The 19,575-nt window shown below is 33.7% G+C and overlaps 2 protein-coding genes across 2 annotated transcripts; one reads left to right on the top strand and one right to left on the bottom strand.

The window, feature by feature from the left end:
• Positions 1–200: 200 nt before the first annotated feature.
• On the bottom strand, positions 201–1,249 carry LOC126891311 (putative nuclease HARBI1). Its single transcript, XM_050660490.1, has 2 exons — positions 1,238–1,249; positions 201–1,001 (listed from the first exon to the last, which is right to left on the bottom strand). Exons 1-2 carry the CDS (start codon positions 1,247–1,249, stop codon positions 201–203), a joined length of 813 nt encoding a protein of 270 aa, XP_050516447.1.
• Positions 1,250–1,294: 45 nt separating this feature from the next.
• Positions 1,295–1,990, top strand: LOC126891310 (putative protein TPRXL). The gene has a single exon (XM_050660488.1). It carries the CDS (start codon positions 1,295–1,297, stop codon positions 1,988–1,990), a length of 696 nt encoding a protein of 231 aa, XP_050516445.1.
• Positions 1,991–19,575: the final 17,585 nt, after the last annotated feature.

Below are 19,575 nucleotides of genomic sequence, written 5' to 3'. Positions count from 1 at the left end.
TTTTAAGGTGAAAGCGTCCAGACAGTCTGGTGCCGGTACAGACGAAATATACCAGCCCACAATATGGTATTAATACTATTTAAGTTTTCTGGAGTCGACCACAACGCCCTGTCGTCCAGTCCGGGACACTTTGGAGGATGATGAGGTATGATTAAGTATAAATTAAAAATAAAAGATGAACTACTTTTTTGTAATAATATTTAGGTAGGTATAATATTAACCATTTTATCTTGAAAACTGAGTTTACCCTCGTTAGAGTTGAAGTATTTCATAAATGTGTCACGGACTTGTTTTCCTTCTTCATTACGCTGACCTTTACCTGTGTTATTTAATGAATGCAACCCATCTGTACAATTACGCCAGTGTCCTCTTGTAAACGAACCTTTGGAAGTATTTTCTCGATCAATCAATTTTGTGGTTATGTAACGTGGCGCTCGTTTTCTTAGATAATTGTGTAAGGCACAACACGCCAAAATAATAGCATCTACATTTTCAAGATCTAGATTGATAGGTCTGATTATTCCAAAGGCATTCTCTACTATCCTGCGGGCCCGACTTAGGCGATAGTTAAATATTCGTTGCTCCTTGTTAATATCTTTCGACGGAAAGGGTTTCATAAAATGCTTGTTTATGGGAAAAGCACTATCCCCTAGTAAAACGTACGGTACAGGAGTTTGTGCGCCTGGAAGCGGAGATGGTGCCGGCAAATTCAAATAACCGTTCATAAATTTTTGATAAAACGTTGTTGTTTCAAACACACCAGAATCGTTAACAGCTCCATTAGTACCAGTTTGAACATACAAAAATTCGTAATTGGGATTGACAATAGCAAATAGTATAACACTATAAAACCCTTTATAATTGTAAAATAGAGATCCGCTGCCAGGTGGTTTTTCAATAGTAATGTGCTTACCATCCACTGCTCCAATGCAATGACAAAAATTCCACTTTTCATCGAATTCTTTTGCTATTTCTTCCCATTCTGATTCTGATTGTGGTAGCTGAAAATAAATAAACAATCTAATTTATTTCAGAATTCATCAGTGTCTTCTGCAGAAGCTGATCCACAGTCTTCAACTTCAGCTGCAGCTACTTCGAAACCCTTAAAAAAAAGAAAAAAGAAAAACCAAATCCAAAGGAGATATTGGAAAAGGCTTCCGAATTATTAAGCAGCACAGAGCAGAATTGGGAAATTGTTGGAAAATCAATCGGTCTCCAATTACAAGATATAACAAACCCGCAACAACATGCCATTGCCCGAAAATTGATCTCAGATATAATTTTTTATGGGACTATGAACAAACTATCGGAAAATACAATTATTGACTTAAGATCCCCTTCGACCGATTCTTCCGGAGCTTCATTTACATCAAATTATTCTAGAGCTACAACCAGAAGTTCAATCTCGCCGTCTCTAACTTCAAGATCATCTTCCCGTAATGAATTTTACTCCAGATCTTTTGGTCCATCCTTGCCGTCCTCGCACTGCATAGAATCACCGTATCCTTCCCCAATATCTTCAACATCATATCACGTCCAGTCATCAGTATCCACACACCAACAATCCTCACAGGCTTCACCTCAATATCACGTCCAATCCACGGGTACTTCAGATCCTCCCACATTAACTTCATACCAACAACAATTGCATTATTTAACACAATATCACGTCCAGTCACCAGAGCATCCATATTATCTTACATCATTCACAAACCAACCATCCTCGCAGGCTTCACCTCAATATCACGTCCAGTCTACAAAGTCTACGCCAACTGCACACCAAGAATCATTGCACTCTTCACCACAATACCTCGTCCAGTCACCAGAGCCTCCACGTAAATCATCCACACACCAACGATCCTCGCAGCCTTCACCTCCGCACACCTTCGAATCCGCATCAACCCACAACACTCCACATCAACCCCAACCCACAGCATCTACACACCAACAGTTAGGTACATTATTTTACCGCCAACAGGGCCATTCCTAGGGTATCTGCCGCCCAGGAGCGAGAGTAATTTTTGCCGCCCCCTCCCTAACTCGACCTTCCCAGAGAGTAAAATAATTTTACGTAAAAAAAACAATATAATTTTATCAATTTATTGGTATCGTAACGAAGTTGTTTTGCACCGAATGGGAAAAGTCACAGAAGTCGTCAGAACAGTTAAAAATCGAAAACTTGAATATTTTGGCCATGTTATGCGACACCCAGAGAGATATAATATACTCCATTTAATAATACAAGGCAAGGTAGACGGAAGAAGAGGGCCAGGTCGAAGAAGAACGTCATGGCTTAAAAACCTGAGAGAATGGTATAACAGATCCTCTGCATCCCTTTTCCGAGCTGCCGTTAACAAAATTGCTATAGCCAATTTGATAGCCAACGTTCGATAATCGAGCACGGCACATGAAGAAGAAGAAGATTGGTAACGTTCTATAATATAGGATCTATAGTAACGGAATAAATACATAACTATCCTTTTAAATTAAGCAAATGTTTTAATTAAGTCAGATACATCTATATTGTCAATATTAAAGAGATAAATCTGAAAGTTGTGTTTGAGTCATGGTGGAATTTAAAATAATAGAAAAATATTTGCTAGTCTTTAAGAGCGATATAATTTCATGACTTATTTTTCTTTTAAGAGCGAAATTAGTTCCTTTTGATTATAAACACCTAAATAATGAGGCATATTTTTGATAATGAGTCATTTTAATCCTAATGGTAGGGGAGCAAAGTAAGCTAAATTTGCAGTCACTCCAGCGTTATGGGGACCTATTGAGTTGTGATTATTAGGTCCTAAAACCAAAAAAAGTTAAGTCAAATTTTCCATTTTACTGGGCATTTGTTCATTTTTAATTTAATTTTCCATTTTCAACAATCGTTTTTTCCGATTATAGCGCCATCTATCCATGATTCAAAAAAATGTCTCGAATAAAAATTGCTTATTTTTACGTAAAGAATCCAAATCTGCAATAAAAAGTTGGAGGTCCCATTTAAGATTTTAAAGTAACCCCCCACACCACCTTCGTGGGGGGTCGTGTTTGGTACCATTCGATAGATTTTTCAAAAACATTGAATAAGTGTATTTTGCAGCTTTTCGATCTGATGTTCATTTTGCAAAATATCGCGGAGTTTGTATTTAAAATTTTAAATTTACCTCCCACGCCTCTCCGTGGGAGATCATGTTTAGAACCATTCGATAAATTTTTCAAAAATATTGAAGACGTATTTTTTAGTTTTTCGGTCATTTCGCGAAATATTCGCTTTTTTTGTGAAATTTTTGACTCACTCATTTCCTCAAGCCCCGCCCAAATCGTCAGATTTTTGAAATATACACTATTTCGCATGTACTTAACTTACCTTATCTTAATTTAACAATTTCGAGTATTTTTAAGGATAAATTTTTTTCCGGCCCCCCTTAACGAACGTCCCTGTGTTAAGGGCCAATGTTATGGTAGAGGTACATCTGCAGGGTACCAGGTTTCTCCCCATATGATAATCTGACACGCTCGAGTAACTGCAAAAATCCCCGCTTGGGCTCCCCTACCATATAATGTCGTAGAATGTCGTATCATTAAAGTTTGCAATTGTCTCAATTTCAAAAAAGTTTTCATTTTGTAGCTCTTTAATTTACAATTTCTTTTCTTAAATCCAACCTTTCTGGTAGTAGTAAAAGAAAAGTTTATAATATATTGACGTTTTTATAATTTTTATAATTTCCATATAAGAATGTTTGTTTTTCCCTATTTTTGAGGCGGCTTTATACAGCGTGTCCCAAAAGTAGCGGAACGGTGGACTATTTCGCAAAGTAAATATCGGATCGAAAAACTGAAAAACACGTTTTCAATCAAATCATTTTTAAAAGTCTATCCAATCCAATGACACCAAACGCGATCCCCCACTCTACCCCCTGGAAGTGGGGTGGGGGTAACATTAAAATCTTAAATAAAAATCCCCAGTTTTTATTGCAGATTTTGATTCCTTATGTAAAAGTGATCAACTTTTATTTGAAAATTTTTTCAAATTGTGGATAGATGGTACTATAATCGGAAAAAACAATTTATTGTAATACCATAGGTAAATTAAAAAACGCTCTAATATCTCGAGAAATACACTTTCAAATGAAAAACCAAAAAACATGTACATATTTAACATTTTTCAAAAACCTCTCGAATAACACCAAAGGGGCCATCCATTAATCACGTGATGTATTTTTGGTATTATTTAACCCCCCCTCCCACTTGGTGATACATTGTGAGCCTTAAGACCCTCTATATCACGTGTATTGTGGGATTTCGTGATTTTTTATAGACCCCTCCCCCTTCGAGTCTCACGTGATTAACGGACGGCCCCAAACATGACCCTCCACCCCACCCCCTACAGGCAGGGTGGGGGTAAACTTTAAAATGTTAAATTGCAACCTATATTTTTTTATTGCAGATTCGAATTAATCATGAAAAATTTAAAAACATTTATTTGAAACATTTTTTAGAATTGTTGATAGATGGCGCTATAATTGGAAAAGGCGCCATCTATCAACAATTCTAATAATTGTTTCGAATAAATGTTACCTTATTTTTCATGACGAATCCAAATCTACCATAAAAAATGGGGGTTTCCATTTAAGATTTCAAAGCTACCCCCGCCCCACCTCTAGGGGGTGGAGCGGGGGTCGTGTTTTTGTCATTCGATAGATTTTTAAAAATTATTGAACACGTATTTTTCAGTTTTTCAATCCGGTGTTTATTTCACGAGATATTCGACCGTTCCGCTACTTTTGGGACACCCGATATAAGAATTTGTATATTTGGTAAGAAAACCATTAATAAATAAGTGTAATAAATACCTCATGTTATTAAAAAGTGTTTTATTTCACTTACCTTTATATAATGTTCCAGACATCTGTAAATAGCTAAGCATGTTTCAGGTATAATTTGTGTCAGTGATGGCTGGGATATTAAATCAGTAAATTTTAAATCTGAATACGTGTTTCCCGTTGCGAGAAAATGCAACGTTACGACTAATCTCTGCTTTGTACTAATACATTCTCGAAAAACAGTATCTTTCTTTTGTATAAACGGTGTCACCAAATTTAATAACATTTCAAATTGTTTTGAATCCATTCGAACATAATTTCTGAAGTCACCTGGTTCTAAGACTCCCATTATGTTCATGCTTGCTAGCTTTTGACGAAATACCAAGTACTCCTTCACCCATCTCGTTCTTTTCTTCTTTTTATTTATATGCATAGAACCAACCGCAAGCGCTACGGCTATACCAATTTTTTGGTTTTTTGATAAAATTGGGGGCATTTTTTCACAATTCACTCGACACATCCGTCACTCAAGCTGGTTGTTCAAATCTGATTACGAAAAGCTTTTGTTTTCTTACCTGCTTTTAAAAATATTACCTGCTTTAAACCGAACCCCTGTGGTTTTAACACTTCTTGGTTTTCAGACCCTGTCTTTGTGCTATTTAGCATCCTAAATTTAGGATGGTGTAATCGCGAGCTAGGTGACTGAATTCAGTGTCCTAAATCGTATCCTGAATATCGGTCCTGAATTTAGGATAATGTAATAGCCCTTTAACTCAAAATATTCATTCAACTCAAGCTGCTGCGCTTTGGAATTTAGCGTTTTTTCAGAAATATGTTAAAAATAATAACTAATCTCGAAAATATACAAATAAGTGTCCGGCTGACAGAACTATAGCCACACTCATAAATATTACTTGTCACGTTTTTCGTAAAAAAATAAATAGGTACTTACCGAAAGTAATCAAATTAAGAGAGAACAGTAGTTAGTCGTTTTAATAATTATATTTAAAAAGAAAAATTACAATATACTAAATTAAAAGTTAAATAATTGAAACGACCAAATAAACAATAAATTCAAATAATAACCAACCAATGCGCTATCACTGTCACTAAAATCATAAACGTCAAAATTCATAGTAAATAAGATATCAGATACATGTCATGTTGTTTATCCTTGTTTAACTTACTGTGGTTTCTATGGCAAGCGGCTTAATTTTGCGATACTAGTTTCTGTGAGTAAAAAAAAGCAGTATAAAAAGTAATTCATGAATAATTTCATGCACGGGAAAAGTTATAGTGGAAGAACCCATATCAATCTCCAACCTAATCCGCTATACGGGGTGTCGTACGAATCTATTATCCCTGAGCTATTCCTTGAAAAACCACTAGTATATTCCTCCAAAAACAAGAACTTGCATGTGAATATACATTATTGAATACTTAATTGCAATGTATTATTGTATTTGTTGCTTTTATCTAATATTGGTTCAGTTTATTTTAATTCAGTTATCTGTTTGTTTATTTTAATAATACATTATGGAATACTTGTATTATGTTATACAGTAAACTCTCTCTTAACGGATACCTCTCTTCGCCGGACACCTCCTCTATACGGACGATTTTTAAAACAAAACCTATTTGGCCATATATGAACCTGTACCCTTTAACTCCCTTCGACGGACACTCTTAACAACAGACGCGGACAGTAAATGATGTGTAAATGCGGATAGTAAATGAAAAAAATTTAAAAAAAAATTTCAAATATTTTACAATATAAAACTTCAGTATACAGTGTGCGCCAAACCTCTGGTCTTCTTATATACAAAAAAATGTTTATAGCAAAACTAATGTGCGCCAAAGCTGTCTACAATTTAAAATTATTTTCGATTATACAGGGTGGGTCAGAACGACGGTACGGACCAAAGTTGTGTTTTTTTAAATGGAAACCCTATATATCATATCATTTTTGAATATATTTTTTAAAAATATTAAGACTTTATCTAAGGTATTATAGACCTAAAGTTAATAATTTTCGACATATTTCCACTTTTATTGAGAAAAATGGCAATATTCAAAAGGCTGTGGATTAGGCTTCCAATGCAATAAAAATTTGAATGACATGTTAAGTTTTTCTAGTATAGTGTAATTTTTAAATAAATTAATATCTTTCAGATATAGCCATAAACTATACAGTGTGATCACTATTTGCAAATACAAAATTTTCTCGTATTTTTTAAATGGAACACCCTGTATATTAGTATTTCATTTTGTAGTAAATATTATAACCTTTCTTGTGGTATAAGGTTGTATTTACCTAGCATGTTTATTTTTATAGATATTTAAAAAAGCACAACTTAATTGAATTTGATAACATTAAAAATTATGTTACAAAATAATAGTTTACCCTACTATTAAATAAGGTAATTAATATGAATATATAAATTATTATTAAATTAAATAAACAGTCAATTTTAAAATCTACCCTAGTCATTTTTCTACCCTATTAAATTTTTTGTACCCAGTTTATTTTTAGTTTACTTTTTAATTTACTGACATTTTGAGAAGTTTGCTTTGAAACAAATGAAGGTTAAATGTATATGTCAAAATATTTATTAAACTAGTTAGTATCTAACTGTATCACAAAAGCTGATAATATTTTTGTAGTTTGCATTTTTGTAACAGATTTTTACATTTTAAATATGAATTTTTCAACTGAAGAACTGGTGGATATGACATTTGTTTTGGGCGAAACCCTTAGAAACTGTTTACTAGCTTCCAGAGTTTATAGTGAGAGATATCCGCATAGAAGACATCCTACCAAAAAAGCATTCAAAAAACTTTTAAACCGCTTCGTTCCAACAGGCAATGTGCATTATTTAAAGCCATTAATTCCAAAAAGGGTTTTAGACCATGCAAATGAATTTCCAGATATGGTACAGGTAGTAGAAAATCCACAAATTAGTACTCGTCAACTAAGCAATAATACAGAGTTACGTACAACGACCGTCCGCAGAATTATAAAGAAAAACAAATTTCGCCCATTTAAAATTCAGTTACATCAGGAATTAAATGAAAATGATTTTAAAAGAATTAATTTTTGTACGTGGGGGGAAGAAATGTTACTTCAAAATGTAAGTTTTTTGGAAAATATATTATTTTCTGACGAATCAACGTTTCATCGCAATGGGTTCGTTAATAGACATAATTATCATTATTACTCCGATGAAAATCTTCATATATTTCGAGTCACGTCCCAGAAGAGATGGTCTTTGAATGTTTGGGGAGGCATTGTTGGATCATACGTTATTGACCCTTACTTCTTCGATCGAACGGTTACTGGCAATGAGTATCATAGGTTTTTAACAGAGGAGTTGCCTGGCTTGTTAGAGGATGTTCCCTTGGAAATTAGACGAAACATGTGGTGTCAACATGACGGAGCACCACCGCATCATACACACCATGTTAGGAATGTGCTAGATCATAACTACAGGGACAGATGGATCGGATACGGTGGTACTGTAGAATGGCCCCCAAGATCTCCAGGACTAACTCCACTAGACTATTTCTTTTGGGAGTATATCAAGAGTATAGTGTATAATGAGGAACCCATAACACGGGATAATATGAAAGTTCGTATACAAAATGCCTTTGCCACCGTTGGATCTTAAATGCTACAAGACGTTCGCCAATCCTTTGTCAACCGGATACGACTATGTATTGAACATAATGGGCAACATTTTGAACATTTATTAACATAGTTATTAATTGGCGGTACGGCGGGAAAAGAAGTATAAGTACAAAAACATTGTTTTGAGTTATTAAAGGTTTTGTATAATTTACTTGCATTTTTTAAATACATAACCACAAAAAAATCTGGTTATTCCATAGAAGTAGACACAATGTATTTTTTTAATTGTCGTAAAGTAAACATTCTATTATTAAAATTTTCAAAAAAAAAGGATACTTATACTATTTGACATATGTATTTGGAGAAAAAAATACACTTATACTACTGTTCACTATTTCCAGTGGTAAAAAACTTAAACATAATAGAATATTGACAAATTAAAATAATAGGAAAAAAATAATGGCTGGGTTGCATGTGTGAGTCCATACTATTGTAGTAAAGAAAAAAGAGACGTTCTCACAAACAATTTATTTTACAACTGACGACCGGTTTCGCTGTCTACAATATTCACAGCATCTTCAGGTCACGGTAAAAGTAAAATTAAATGCTACAAATAACAAAAAACCAGAGTTAGTTAAGTGGTCTGGTTGAAATCAAAGGGTAAAGATCAAGCCAATATTAAAGTATATATATTTATGCATACATATAAATACTAAAATGTACGTAAATATGGTTTAACAACCCTCACACTCACATACATGCAAGCATTCAAATGTAGTGGCAACTAAAGTATGTCAAGTATAAGTATAAAATGTACACTCACTTTCCGGTATAAGGGAAGAATATAGTAGTATTCAATATCATACTTTTTTCTCCAAATTATGCTAAAGGGAGAGATGGTAGAGGGACAGATTTGATTGTAATGTACAAACAAAATAAAATAATTGGCAGGATCTTGAGGGGATTAGTAAGGGAACACGACATTAAACCGTGAAACCAAAAATTGTTAGTTATATATAAAGTGATGTTATTTTTAAATTTTTTAAAGTGTATATTTTTAATTAAATTGTGATTATTAGATGTTGTTGAAGTCGGAATTGAAGTAATATGAGATCTCAATAATTCTATATCTTCTCGAGGGGTTTTATTATATGGTTCTCATTTTCCTCTCAAATCAGAGTGAACAATGCCAGCAGTAGAAGCATTCTTATTTTTGATTACGTCTGACACAAACATGTTTGTGACATCAAAAGTGGTCATAAAGCACGCCTTACAGATGTTTACATTCTCTCCGTTGATGTAAAGGGAGTAAGTATGTCTAATCGTTCGATTTTTATGTTTCTTGCCGTCAATCTCCCTTTTCGATACGTTTTTTTCTTTGCTTGATATTAATCCGACTATACAGTGTGTTTCATTAATAATTGTCCATATAGTAACTGGAGAAACCTTAGCACAAAATACGAAGATTTAACCTAAAACACTTAAATAGAATGTGGTTTCTTACTGAGTTACAGGGTGTTTTATCTAAAAATTTAAAAACTATTTTTGCCCAGTATTTTAAAACTCTTCGACGTATCTTTTTCATACTTGGCAGAAAGTGCGACTACTATACACCCTACTAAATTATGATAAACAAACGTTTCTAGCTACTACCAGAGGCGTACGGTAGGGGATAGTAAAATGTTGACCCTTCTCAAATTCTACGCCACTGGAGGAATTACTATTTTAGTGCCATTTTTAGATTCTCCAATACTTTCTACGTAAATAATATACTTATCATTGGTAACGATAAAGTCATTAGTTTTCGAGATATTTGAAGTTAAATATGAAACGGCACAGTTATTTTGATTAATTTATGGTATCATTCATATGATTAAAATTTAAAAATTATTTGTACCCAGTACTTTAAAACTATTTGGCGTATCCTTATCATACTTGGCAGAAATTTTAGGTACTGTACACCCTACTAATTAAGATAAATAAACGTTTCTAGCTACTACCAGAGGCGTACGACAGGGGATAGTGGCAGGTTGACCCTTCCCAAATTCTACGCCACTGACGAAATTGCTATTTTAGTGTAATTTTTTTATTTTTCAATACTTTCTATGTAAGTAATATACTCTTCATTCGTAACGATAAAATGATTAGTTTTCGATATATTTGAAATTAAAAATGAAACGACACAATACAAAGATCTCGAAAACTAATGACGTTATCGTTACGAATGAAGAGTATATTATTTTCATAGAAAATATTGGAGAATCCAAAAATCGAACTAAAATAGCAATTCCGCCAGTGGCGTAGATTTTGGAAAGGGTCAACCATTCACTTTCCCCCATCGTACGCCTCTGGTAATAGACAGAAGCGTTTGTTTGACATAATTTAGTAGCTTGTACAGTACCTATACTTCCTGCCAAGTATGAAAAGGATACGTCGAATAGTTTTAAAATACTGAGCAAAAATAGTTTTTAAATTTTTAGATAAAACACCCTGTAACTCAGTAAGGAACCACATTTTATTTAAGTGTTTTAGGTTAAATCTTCGTTTTTTGTGCTAAGGTTTCTCCAGTTACTATATGGACAATTATTAATGAAACACCCTGTATAGGCTACCCTTTTACTATAATCACCAATACCCCACAGCTCTTTAAAAATTTCTTCCCTTTTGGTAAGGTTAATTCTCTCTTTGCATTTCATTCTTCTAATGAATTATTCATTTATAAATATAAGTTATCAGTTAGGTAAATATTATTTTGTTACATAATGTTATTATGTAACAAAATAACGTTAAATATGTTGTTATTTTAATTTAGCTTTATAAAATTAGGTTAAAGTTTTTGTTTGTTATAAATTTAATACTAATGAATCTGTAAAAACTTAAAATCTAAAGTTCTTTTTTAAATATCTACAAAACTAAACATGCCAACTACATACAATCTTATACCAAAAGAAAGGTTGTAATATTTACTACAAAATGCAAGAATAATATACAGGGTGCCCCATTAAAAAAAATGAGAAAATTTTGTATTTTCAAATTGTGAAAATTGTGATCACACTGTATATTGTATGGCTATATCTGAAAGATATTAATTTATTTAAAAATAACGTTATACTAGAAAAACTTTGACAAGTGATTTAAATTTTTATTACCTTTATAACCTAATCCACAGCCTTTTGAATATTACCATTTTTCTCGATAAAAGTGTAAATATTTCGAAAATTATTAACTTTAGGCCTATAACACCTTATATAAAATTTTAATATTTTTAAAAAACATATTTAAAAATAATTTAATATATAGGGTGTTCCATTTAAAAAAAACACAACTTTGGTTCGTACCGTCGTTCTGACGCAACCTGTATAATCGAAAATAATTTTAAATTATAGACAGCTTTGATACTCATTAGTTTTGTTATAAACATTTTTTTGTATATCCACTAGTTTAGCCGTAATCAAAGAAAACCAGAGGTTTAGTGCACCCGGTATAATACATTTATTATTTCAAATCAATACAGATATCCACGAAATGATATTTGATACTGTCCACATTATCAACACTACATAAGTAATAAAAATGTAATGTTTTTGTTGGTCGGTGAACGAAATGCGACACCAGGAAATTGATAATTGTGTTTTGACTGGAACAAGGATTTAAGAATTTTAACCGGAATGTCTGATTAAGCATATGCAACAGATGTCGTTGTATTTTTATGAGTGTTTCCCTAAAAAAATTATTTTTGGATTACTACTACTACTACTACTACTATCGATTTACAGCGTTCTCCGACTACTAACCGCCATTCTTCTCTGTTTAACCATAGACCTGGAGGGATTTCTCTTTCCTCTAGTTCTTTTTCAATTCCCTCCCTCCACCTTCTTCTCGGCTTTCTTCTTTTTCTTCTCCCTTGTGGTGTCCATGTCAAAATCTGTTTATTGATCCTGTCATCTGGCATTCTCTGTACATGGCCGTACCATACCAGTTGTTTTGTTTTTATGTCATTTTTGGATTAAATTTTATAATAAATTTTGTGTCTTTTAGATTTTTTTAAGTTTGAAAGAAAAAGTCGATGTGGTTCATTATGGAGAGAAGCATAAGTTAAATGTTGGACAGTTAGCTGAAAATTTTGGAATTGGAAAAGCCAGTGAAATTTTGAAACATAAAAGTGATTTAATCAATCAGTTTTATGAGAACGGTCACCTGGAAGCGAAAAGGTAGGATCTAGGCTTCTAAAGATAGGATCACAATTCTATTTTGTACCAATATAATATTTTGATAGACGAATGCAGAGAGAAAATCAAAAAGTTCAATATTCAATCTTCATAGACAATGCTGCGTGGTCATCCACAACTTGTGTTATGTAATATTAAACCTAGTATCTCTTTTTATATATAGATACATACATGCACTTATTTTGAAAATATTTAAGTTAACATATTTTTTCTCTTCAACGGACACTTTATGAGGAACGACTACTGTCCGTTCAAGGGAGAGTTCACTGTAGTTAAAAATCAAATGTATAGGCAGTAGAGGCTTACAAATGTGTATCTAGGATGGCTTCCAGCTAATTTTTATGTTGCAGCAGCCCATCGGCATTCCATTCCATGCTCGGTAGTTGCTTAGCCATTTCTAATTTTCGGTATAGCTCCTTTAAGCCGATGTCGCACTGCAGGGTGCTAGATGGTCGCTTGGTGGGTGGAGTTTAAAGGTGGATAGTGGAGGGGCGCTGCATCCTGGACGCAGTGAAAGAGTGAAATGAAGTCAGTATGTGGCGTTCCGCCCCTTATAGAATCAAGTATTGTTGGGAAGATAATATTTAATCATTGAAAATATTATTTAAATATTTTCGGGATTAATTTCTTTCAATGTTTATTAAGATACAACGTAAAGCAAAAACATAATTGTTAAATGCTTACGGATGTCACATTTAAACGTGGCAACGTTGGTTCCCTCGCGTTGACAGTTAATGATTAGGAGAGGGGTACGAAGAATTTCAGCTGGTAACTGAAGGCGGTGAACGGGCCATTGTTCTCCAGTGTACGGTCTAGGTAGCGGGGCGTTTGAACGAAATTATTCACCTATAATTCAAAGTTCCAAATGTATTAAAGATTACCATAAATACTATAGTGAAGTTATCCAGCAGTGAACAGTGAAGTTGAAGAATTTTGGAGAATATTATATACAATGAGTTCCGCCCCGGTAAATACACATTTATTAATTATTTTATTCAGCCATTTTGGAAGTCCTTGACATTTGCTAATTGAGTTTCACATAGTCTGTTTTCATGGTTTTTATGGTTTATTTTCATGGATCAAACTCATCTAGAGATAATTGAATGTTCGTTGTTAATTTGTGCTTCCAGTTGAAAAATAGAGCTAATTTAAACTCAATTTTTTATATTCCTTTCAAGTCTACAGATCTCCTATAAGTATCCATTGCCTAGTCATACTATTTTTCATCCTTGTAGAATATATCTATAGACCTCTGTATATATTATAATAAAATATTGTTCCACAGTAATTATATTTTGTATTTAAATTGGAAATTACATGTGTTATTTGACCAAGGTCATCTGATAACAACTTGATAAAAGGTCAAGCTGTCTAGTCATTCAAGTTTTTGGACTTAATGACCTATTTCTTCTTATTCCCATAGGAATAAAAACACTTCCTCGTATCTCTTGCTTCTTTTTTTTGACATTGGTAGATTGGTAGTAACACCACACTGTGTTTTTTTTAGCACCTACCATGAAATCTTAAGGTCACCTAACAACCACACCAAGGCCAGACCACACTGAGAGAAACAATCACTAGGCGACCAGCCTGGATTATTTCCACACATTTTCGTTTGAGTACCTCCAGCTGCTTTCCACCAGTCTTGAGTACCTTCAGCTGCTTTCTACCAGTCTTCCTCTCCTGTACCTCCAGCAGGACAGCTGCTAGCGAGAGTTAGCACCCTTGGGTGCTCCTTACATCAACTCGAAGATTGTGTAAAAGGGGTTTGTTTGGGAACATTTACGGTGCTCTTAGTAAAGACAGACTGTTTTTGTGATATTTAGTACATTTTTATAGTTCAATTGCACACACATTTTTCCTGTTTTATATTTTTATGGTATTTTTTCCTTAACAACATAATATTTAATTAATAGCGTTCCCCAGTACTCTGCAATATCTAAGGTAAAGATCTCTGAGCTCAGATATTTTCCCCTACAATAGTAGTCGGTACTCATATTTTGATTATTTTTATGCTGGTTTCCATTTTTATATAATTATTTAAACTCATTTCATTATTTTAGTATAGGTTGAATTAGATTTTTCAAAATTAACTTCAAATATTATTCAAAATTTCAATTATTAACTTTATTTTAACTTTAACTTATTAAATTCCTATGAACTTCTGGACTCTATTCCCTCAGAATTGTTTCTGGTTTCACTTGCTATTATTATTATAAACTACGAGTTAGAAAAGGATCTGTTGTATCCAACCGTAGGTTTATTTATTCGATAAAGGCTTGTGCCTGTCCAACTCACATTGAGTTATTTATATATTATTTACGATATCAGGTAGTATTTAATTAAGGTGTACGCATTATAAACGTACAATTATTATTTGGTGAAGGTTCTACTAACCTAGGTGTAAGTTGTACTTTCTGTATTAGAGGTACCCTTCTTTAGATGTTCTAACCTTATTAAGATTATTCTTAGATCACATTTGTGTGATAATTTTGTAATTGACTTTCACTAGTATCATTTTTTTGTCATTTTAGAGTCACAGACTAGTTACTTGTCTTAACTCGGAGATTGTGAACATCTAGTAGTTAAATTTAATAAATATATATATTTATTGTGCATATTTTTTTTTCTCATATTACTCCTTTATATTTGTACATTTAATATATTTTATTACAAATTTAATATACTCTATAGCAGCGTAGAATACCTGGAAGAGGGTTAACCCAGTTATCCTTCTTCTGGCGCCCAAAAATTTATTCTATTTTCATTATATTATTATATTTACCCTATCTACTTTGTGAACATTGTCTTAATATCTTCTTTTCTAGCCATCATTGACATTTCCTTTAATTTATTGTCCAGCCAGAAATAGCCGTGCAAATTGGCCGAATCCTTCCTTGAGTGTCAAGTGGCCATTCTCTTGCATATTGAGCTAGCTATTCAAGTTACATCTATCTATTCATAATTTTCATCTTCAGTCCTATATCAATTCTATACTCTTCGTCTTAGCATCTTTCCATACAAGTACTACTGCAAAGTAGTATTTGAGACTTCAGCTTCTTCAACGCAGAAGCCACATTGTTGTTCCTTTGGCTACATTAAGTAGATCTTCTTTTTCCTACTTCTGTTGGAGTTTATCACTCTCTGTGCATTCACTCCAACAGAAAATCTTCTTCTTTCTGGTTACATCGGCTTCCCAACGTGGTGGCCTTATTTTTGGTCTGAGACAGTATTCATATAGGTCAATTCTTCTCTTTTATCTTAAGTTTCTTTGTTATTTCCGTTTGGTATCTCTATACACATCTTGTTACTTATTTATTTTATTTTTAATTTCTGATACATATCAGGTATTCTTATACGCTGTTTTGATTTTTGTTTATATTTTGGGACCTCATTATAGTATAGGTTTGTGCAACTTACATTCTGGGTTAAATTTGAATTTTTATTGGGAACTTATATTTAATATTGCTATTAATAATATAATTCATATAACGTAATTTTATTTCTGCAGTCAATAGTGGTATAGTTGGAGGTACAACTAAGTGTTGATTATTATTATTAGATATATATATATATATATATATATATATATATATATATATTTTCTAGAGTGGTGGTAAGTTACATATAAATAAAAATTTACTTCCAGTATTTAGGTAGTAGGTTTACTTGAGTATACATTATTTATTGGATTATTGATCCATTTATTTGATCTTATATATTTATTTGATCTTATTATTTGATTATATACTGCATTATATATATATTATTTTTTTTGCTGGCCATTTTTATTTTGTTGGTGTGTTGCTAATATTTTCTCGGTATATATTATATATATTTTGCGTGCAAACTTAGGTATCTTTCATACTTCTGTTCTTTGGACTATTTGTCAATAATTTTGCTCTCACCATGTGTGCTTTTAAAGCTGAACATCTTCTGGTGGGTGAATTGGAGTATGAATTAAAGATTAGGGACATAATGCCCGAGGAGTCGACAACTGTCGATAAAAAACGCAATCTTCTGAGGGGTGCTTTGAAACAAGAAGAAGGCAATAGGAGTTTTCTCCAAATTTCAGCTGTATCCATTCCTTTTGAGGAACAACAGAAAGGAATCACTGAAACATTGGACAGCTTGTCTAAAAAAATTGAAAAGTTTAGGGGAACTGTAAAGGATACAGAGTATGCGCGATTAACATCTCGTCTAGGCCATATTTCTGCCCGTGTACACTTGTTACACTGTCCTACAGAAGAACAGGAACCTTTCAAGAAATCTGTTTCTCTTAGAATATTAACACTAGAGGGTGAACTTGATTCTAGAGTTAACCCCATAGCTACCTCTACTCCTAATGCTCCAGTCAATGTATCTAGTTTCACTTACTCCAAACCTGTGCAAATACACAAATGGGGTATTTCCTTTTCAGGTGAAAAACAGCACACTGATGTGATGTCATTTTTGGAAAGGGTTGAACGTCTTCGAGTATCTAGAGGTGTTTCTGAAGAGGATTTGTTTGCTGCGTCTGCTGAACTGTTCACCGGGACAGCTTTTACCTGGTTTAGGAATAATAGGGGTAACTTTTCTTGTTGGTCTGATCTGATTAAAAAGTTGAAGTCAGATTTTCTTCCGTACTCGTTCCAGGACGACCTACTAGATCAAATTAAGGATCATAAGCAGAAACCTGGGGAATCTGTTACTATGTTTATTAATACTATATTAGGTATGTGTAGTCGTTTAGACACTCCTTTGTCAGATTTAGCTAAAATTAAAATCATCCTTAAATGTCTATTACCCTTTTATCATCAACAATTAGCTCTTATGGACATTCAGAACATTGATGACCTTACTATAAAGTGCAAACGTTTGGAGGAAACTTTATCCTGGTCTTCTCAACCTCCATCCACATCTCGATCCTCTTCTAACTCTTCTTCTCAGCCAACTTCCTTTAGGCAACGTTCTTGGCCAAATAAGGGCCATGATCATAATGTTTCGGTTGTTAGTTCTCTTGTCTGCTGGAATTGTGATCAGCCTGGTCATCCGTTTTACAATTGTGGGATTCCTCAAAATCGTATTTTCTGCCATGGTTGTGGCCGAGAGAACACCCTTAAAAGAAACTGTTCGAAGTGTTCGGGAAACGAGACTTCGGAGTTCCGTCCCCTGAACGTTTCTCCGTCCAACACCCAATCAGGGAATCCAACCCCATCGTCAAACGAAACTGCTGGACCAAGCACATCCAGCAACCCAAACCCATCTTCACGAAAAGGGAAGGGGGTGTCGTTCAAGAAAACAGCACACACCACAAAACAAAATTAAACCAGAAATTAATTTCTATAGATGATACGTTAGATTCGCTTGATTCAAATGATCACAGATGTTCATTTACAAATTCTTCTTTGATTGGTAGTGTTCAACGTAACAATAATAATTGTGATAGTGATGTAGTTCCATTATCTGTATTAGATTCTAGTTTTGTTAATGATGATGATACGTCTAGGTTAGGTCCATATAACGGTTCTAGACAACCAAATACTTTAGATCTGGATATTAATTCATTATTAGTTAGGAAACAAAATGATAATAGGCCATATCTTCCTATTCAAATTTTAGGACAATCGTGTTTAGCTTTGTTAGATAGTGGCTCTAATATTTCACTGATAGGGGCACATTCATTAAATTTATTGAAAAGTTCTAGTATTCCCATTATGCCCATTTCATCCTTGCAAGTATCTACTGCAGATGGTACAGTTCAGTCCATTACGGGCAAACTCCAAATTGAAATCACCGTGGCAGATTTATGTAGAGAAATTACATTTTATGTTATTCCTTCCGTGCAGAATTCTATAATTCTAGGTATGGACTTTTTCAATGCTTTCAATAGCACCTTAAGTTGTTCTAATTTTTCTTTTTCCATATCTGATTTAATTTATCTACCCTTAGTGCTATCCATGATTTTTCTAGTTTATCTAGCTCTGAACAAAGGCAATTAGAGAGTATGATCTCTAAATTTACTACTCTTTCTTCAAAAGACAAACTAGGTCGTACGTCTTTAATATCTCACACTATTGAGGTGGGAAATCCTACTCCGTTCAGATTATATCAGTATCCTATACCTCAAGCCTGGCAGGCAGATTTAGAAAAAGAAGTAGATTCGATGCTTGCTTTAAATATCATAGAACATTCAACGTCGTCCTATTGTTCCCCACTCTGGTTAACAAAGAAGAAGGATGGATCCTTCAGGATCTGCTTTGATGGTCGAAAACTAAACAGTATCACCACTAACAGGGATGCTTATCCAATTCCCCGAATCGACGTGATTTTGAGCAAACTTCAGAATGCCAAATACATCTCTTCGATTGATTTGTCTAAGGCCTTCTTACAGATCCCACTGAGTGAAGAGAGCAAGAAATATACTGCTTTTGCTGTCAGTGGTAAAGGATTATTCCAGTTTGTTACCATGCCTTTCGGTCTTGTTTCTGCTCCTCAGACAATGTGTCGTCTGATGGATTTAGTCATTGGTCCACAGTTAGAGCCCTATGTTTTCTATTATTTGGACGATATTTTGGTTGTCACTCCTGATTTTTCCCTTCATATGGAAATTTTAGATAAGTTATTTTTACGTCTTAAGGAAGCTAATCTAACGATCAATCTGGATAAATGTCAGTTTTGTCGTCCTAGTCTTAAGTTCTTGGGTTATGTTGTGGATAACCAGGGGCTAAGGACTGATCCTGAGAAAATAGTTGCTATCAAAAATTTTCCTATACCTCAGACCACCACCCAAGTCCGTAGGATATTGGGAATGTGTGGCTATTATCGCCGGTTTGTACCGTCCTACTCTACCTTGTTGTCACCTCTTACTGATCTTTTGAAGAACAGGAAAAAGGGACAGAGCATTACTTGGACTCCT

This window comes from Diabrotica virgifera, chromosome 9, assembly GCF_917563875.1.
Source record: "Diabrotica virgifera virgifera chromosome 9, PGI_DIABVI_V3a".
NCBI classification, from domain to species: Eukaryota; Metazoa; Arthropoda; class Insecta; order Coleoptera; family Chrysomelidae; genus Diabrotica; species Diabrotica virgifera.
Note: the sequence above shows the minus strand (reverse complement) of the source record. Positions and strands in the feature narration are given on the sequence as shown.

Excerpts from the sequence above, each read along its gene's own strand:
- LOC126891310 (XM_050660488.1), top strand. The coding sequence starts at position 1,295 with ATGAACAAACTATCGGAAAATACAATTATTGACTTAAGATCCCCTTCG.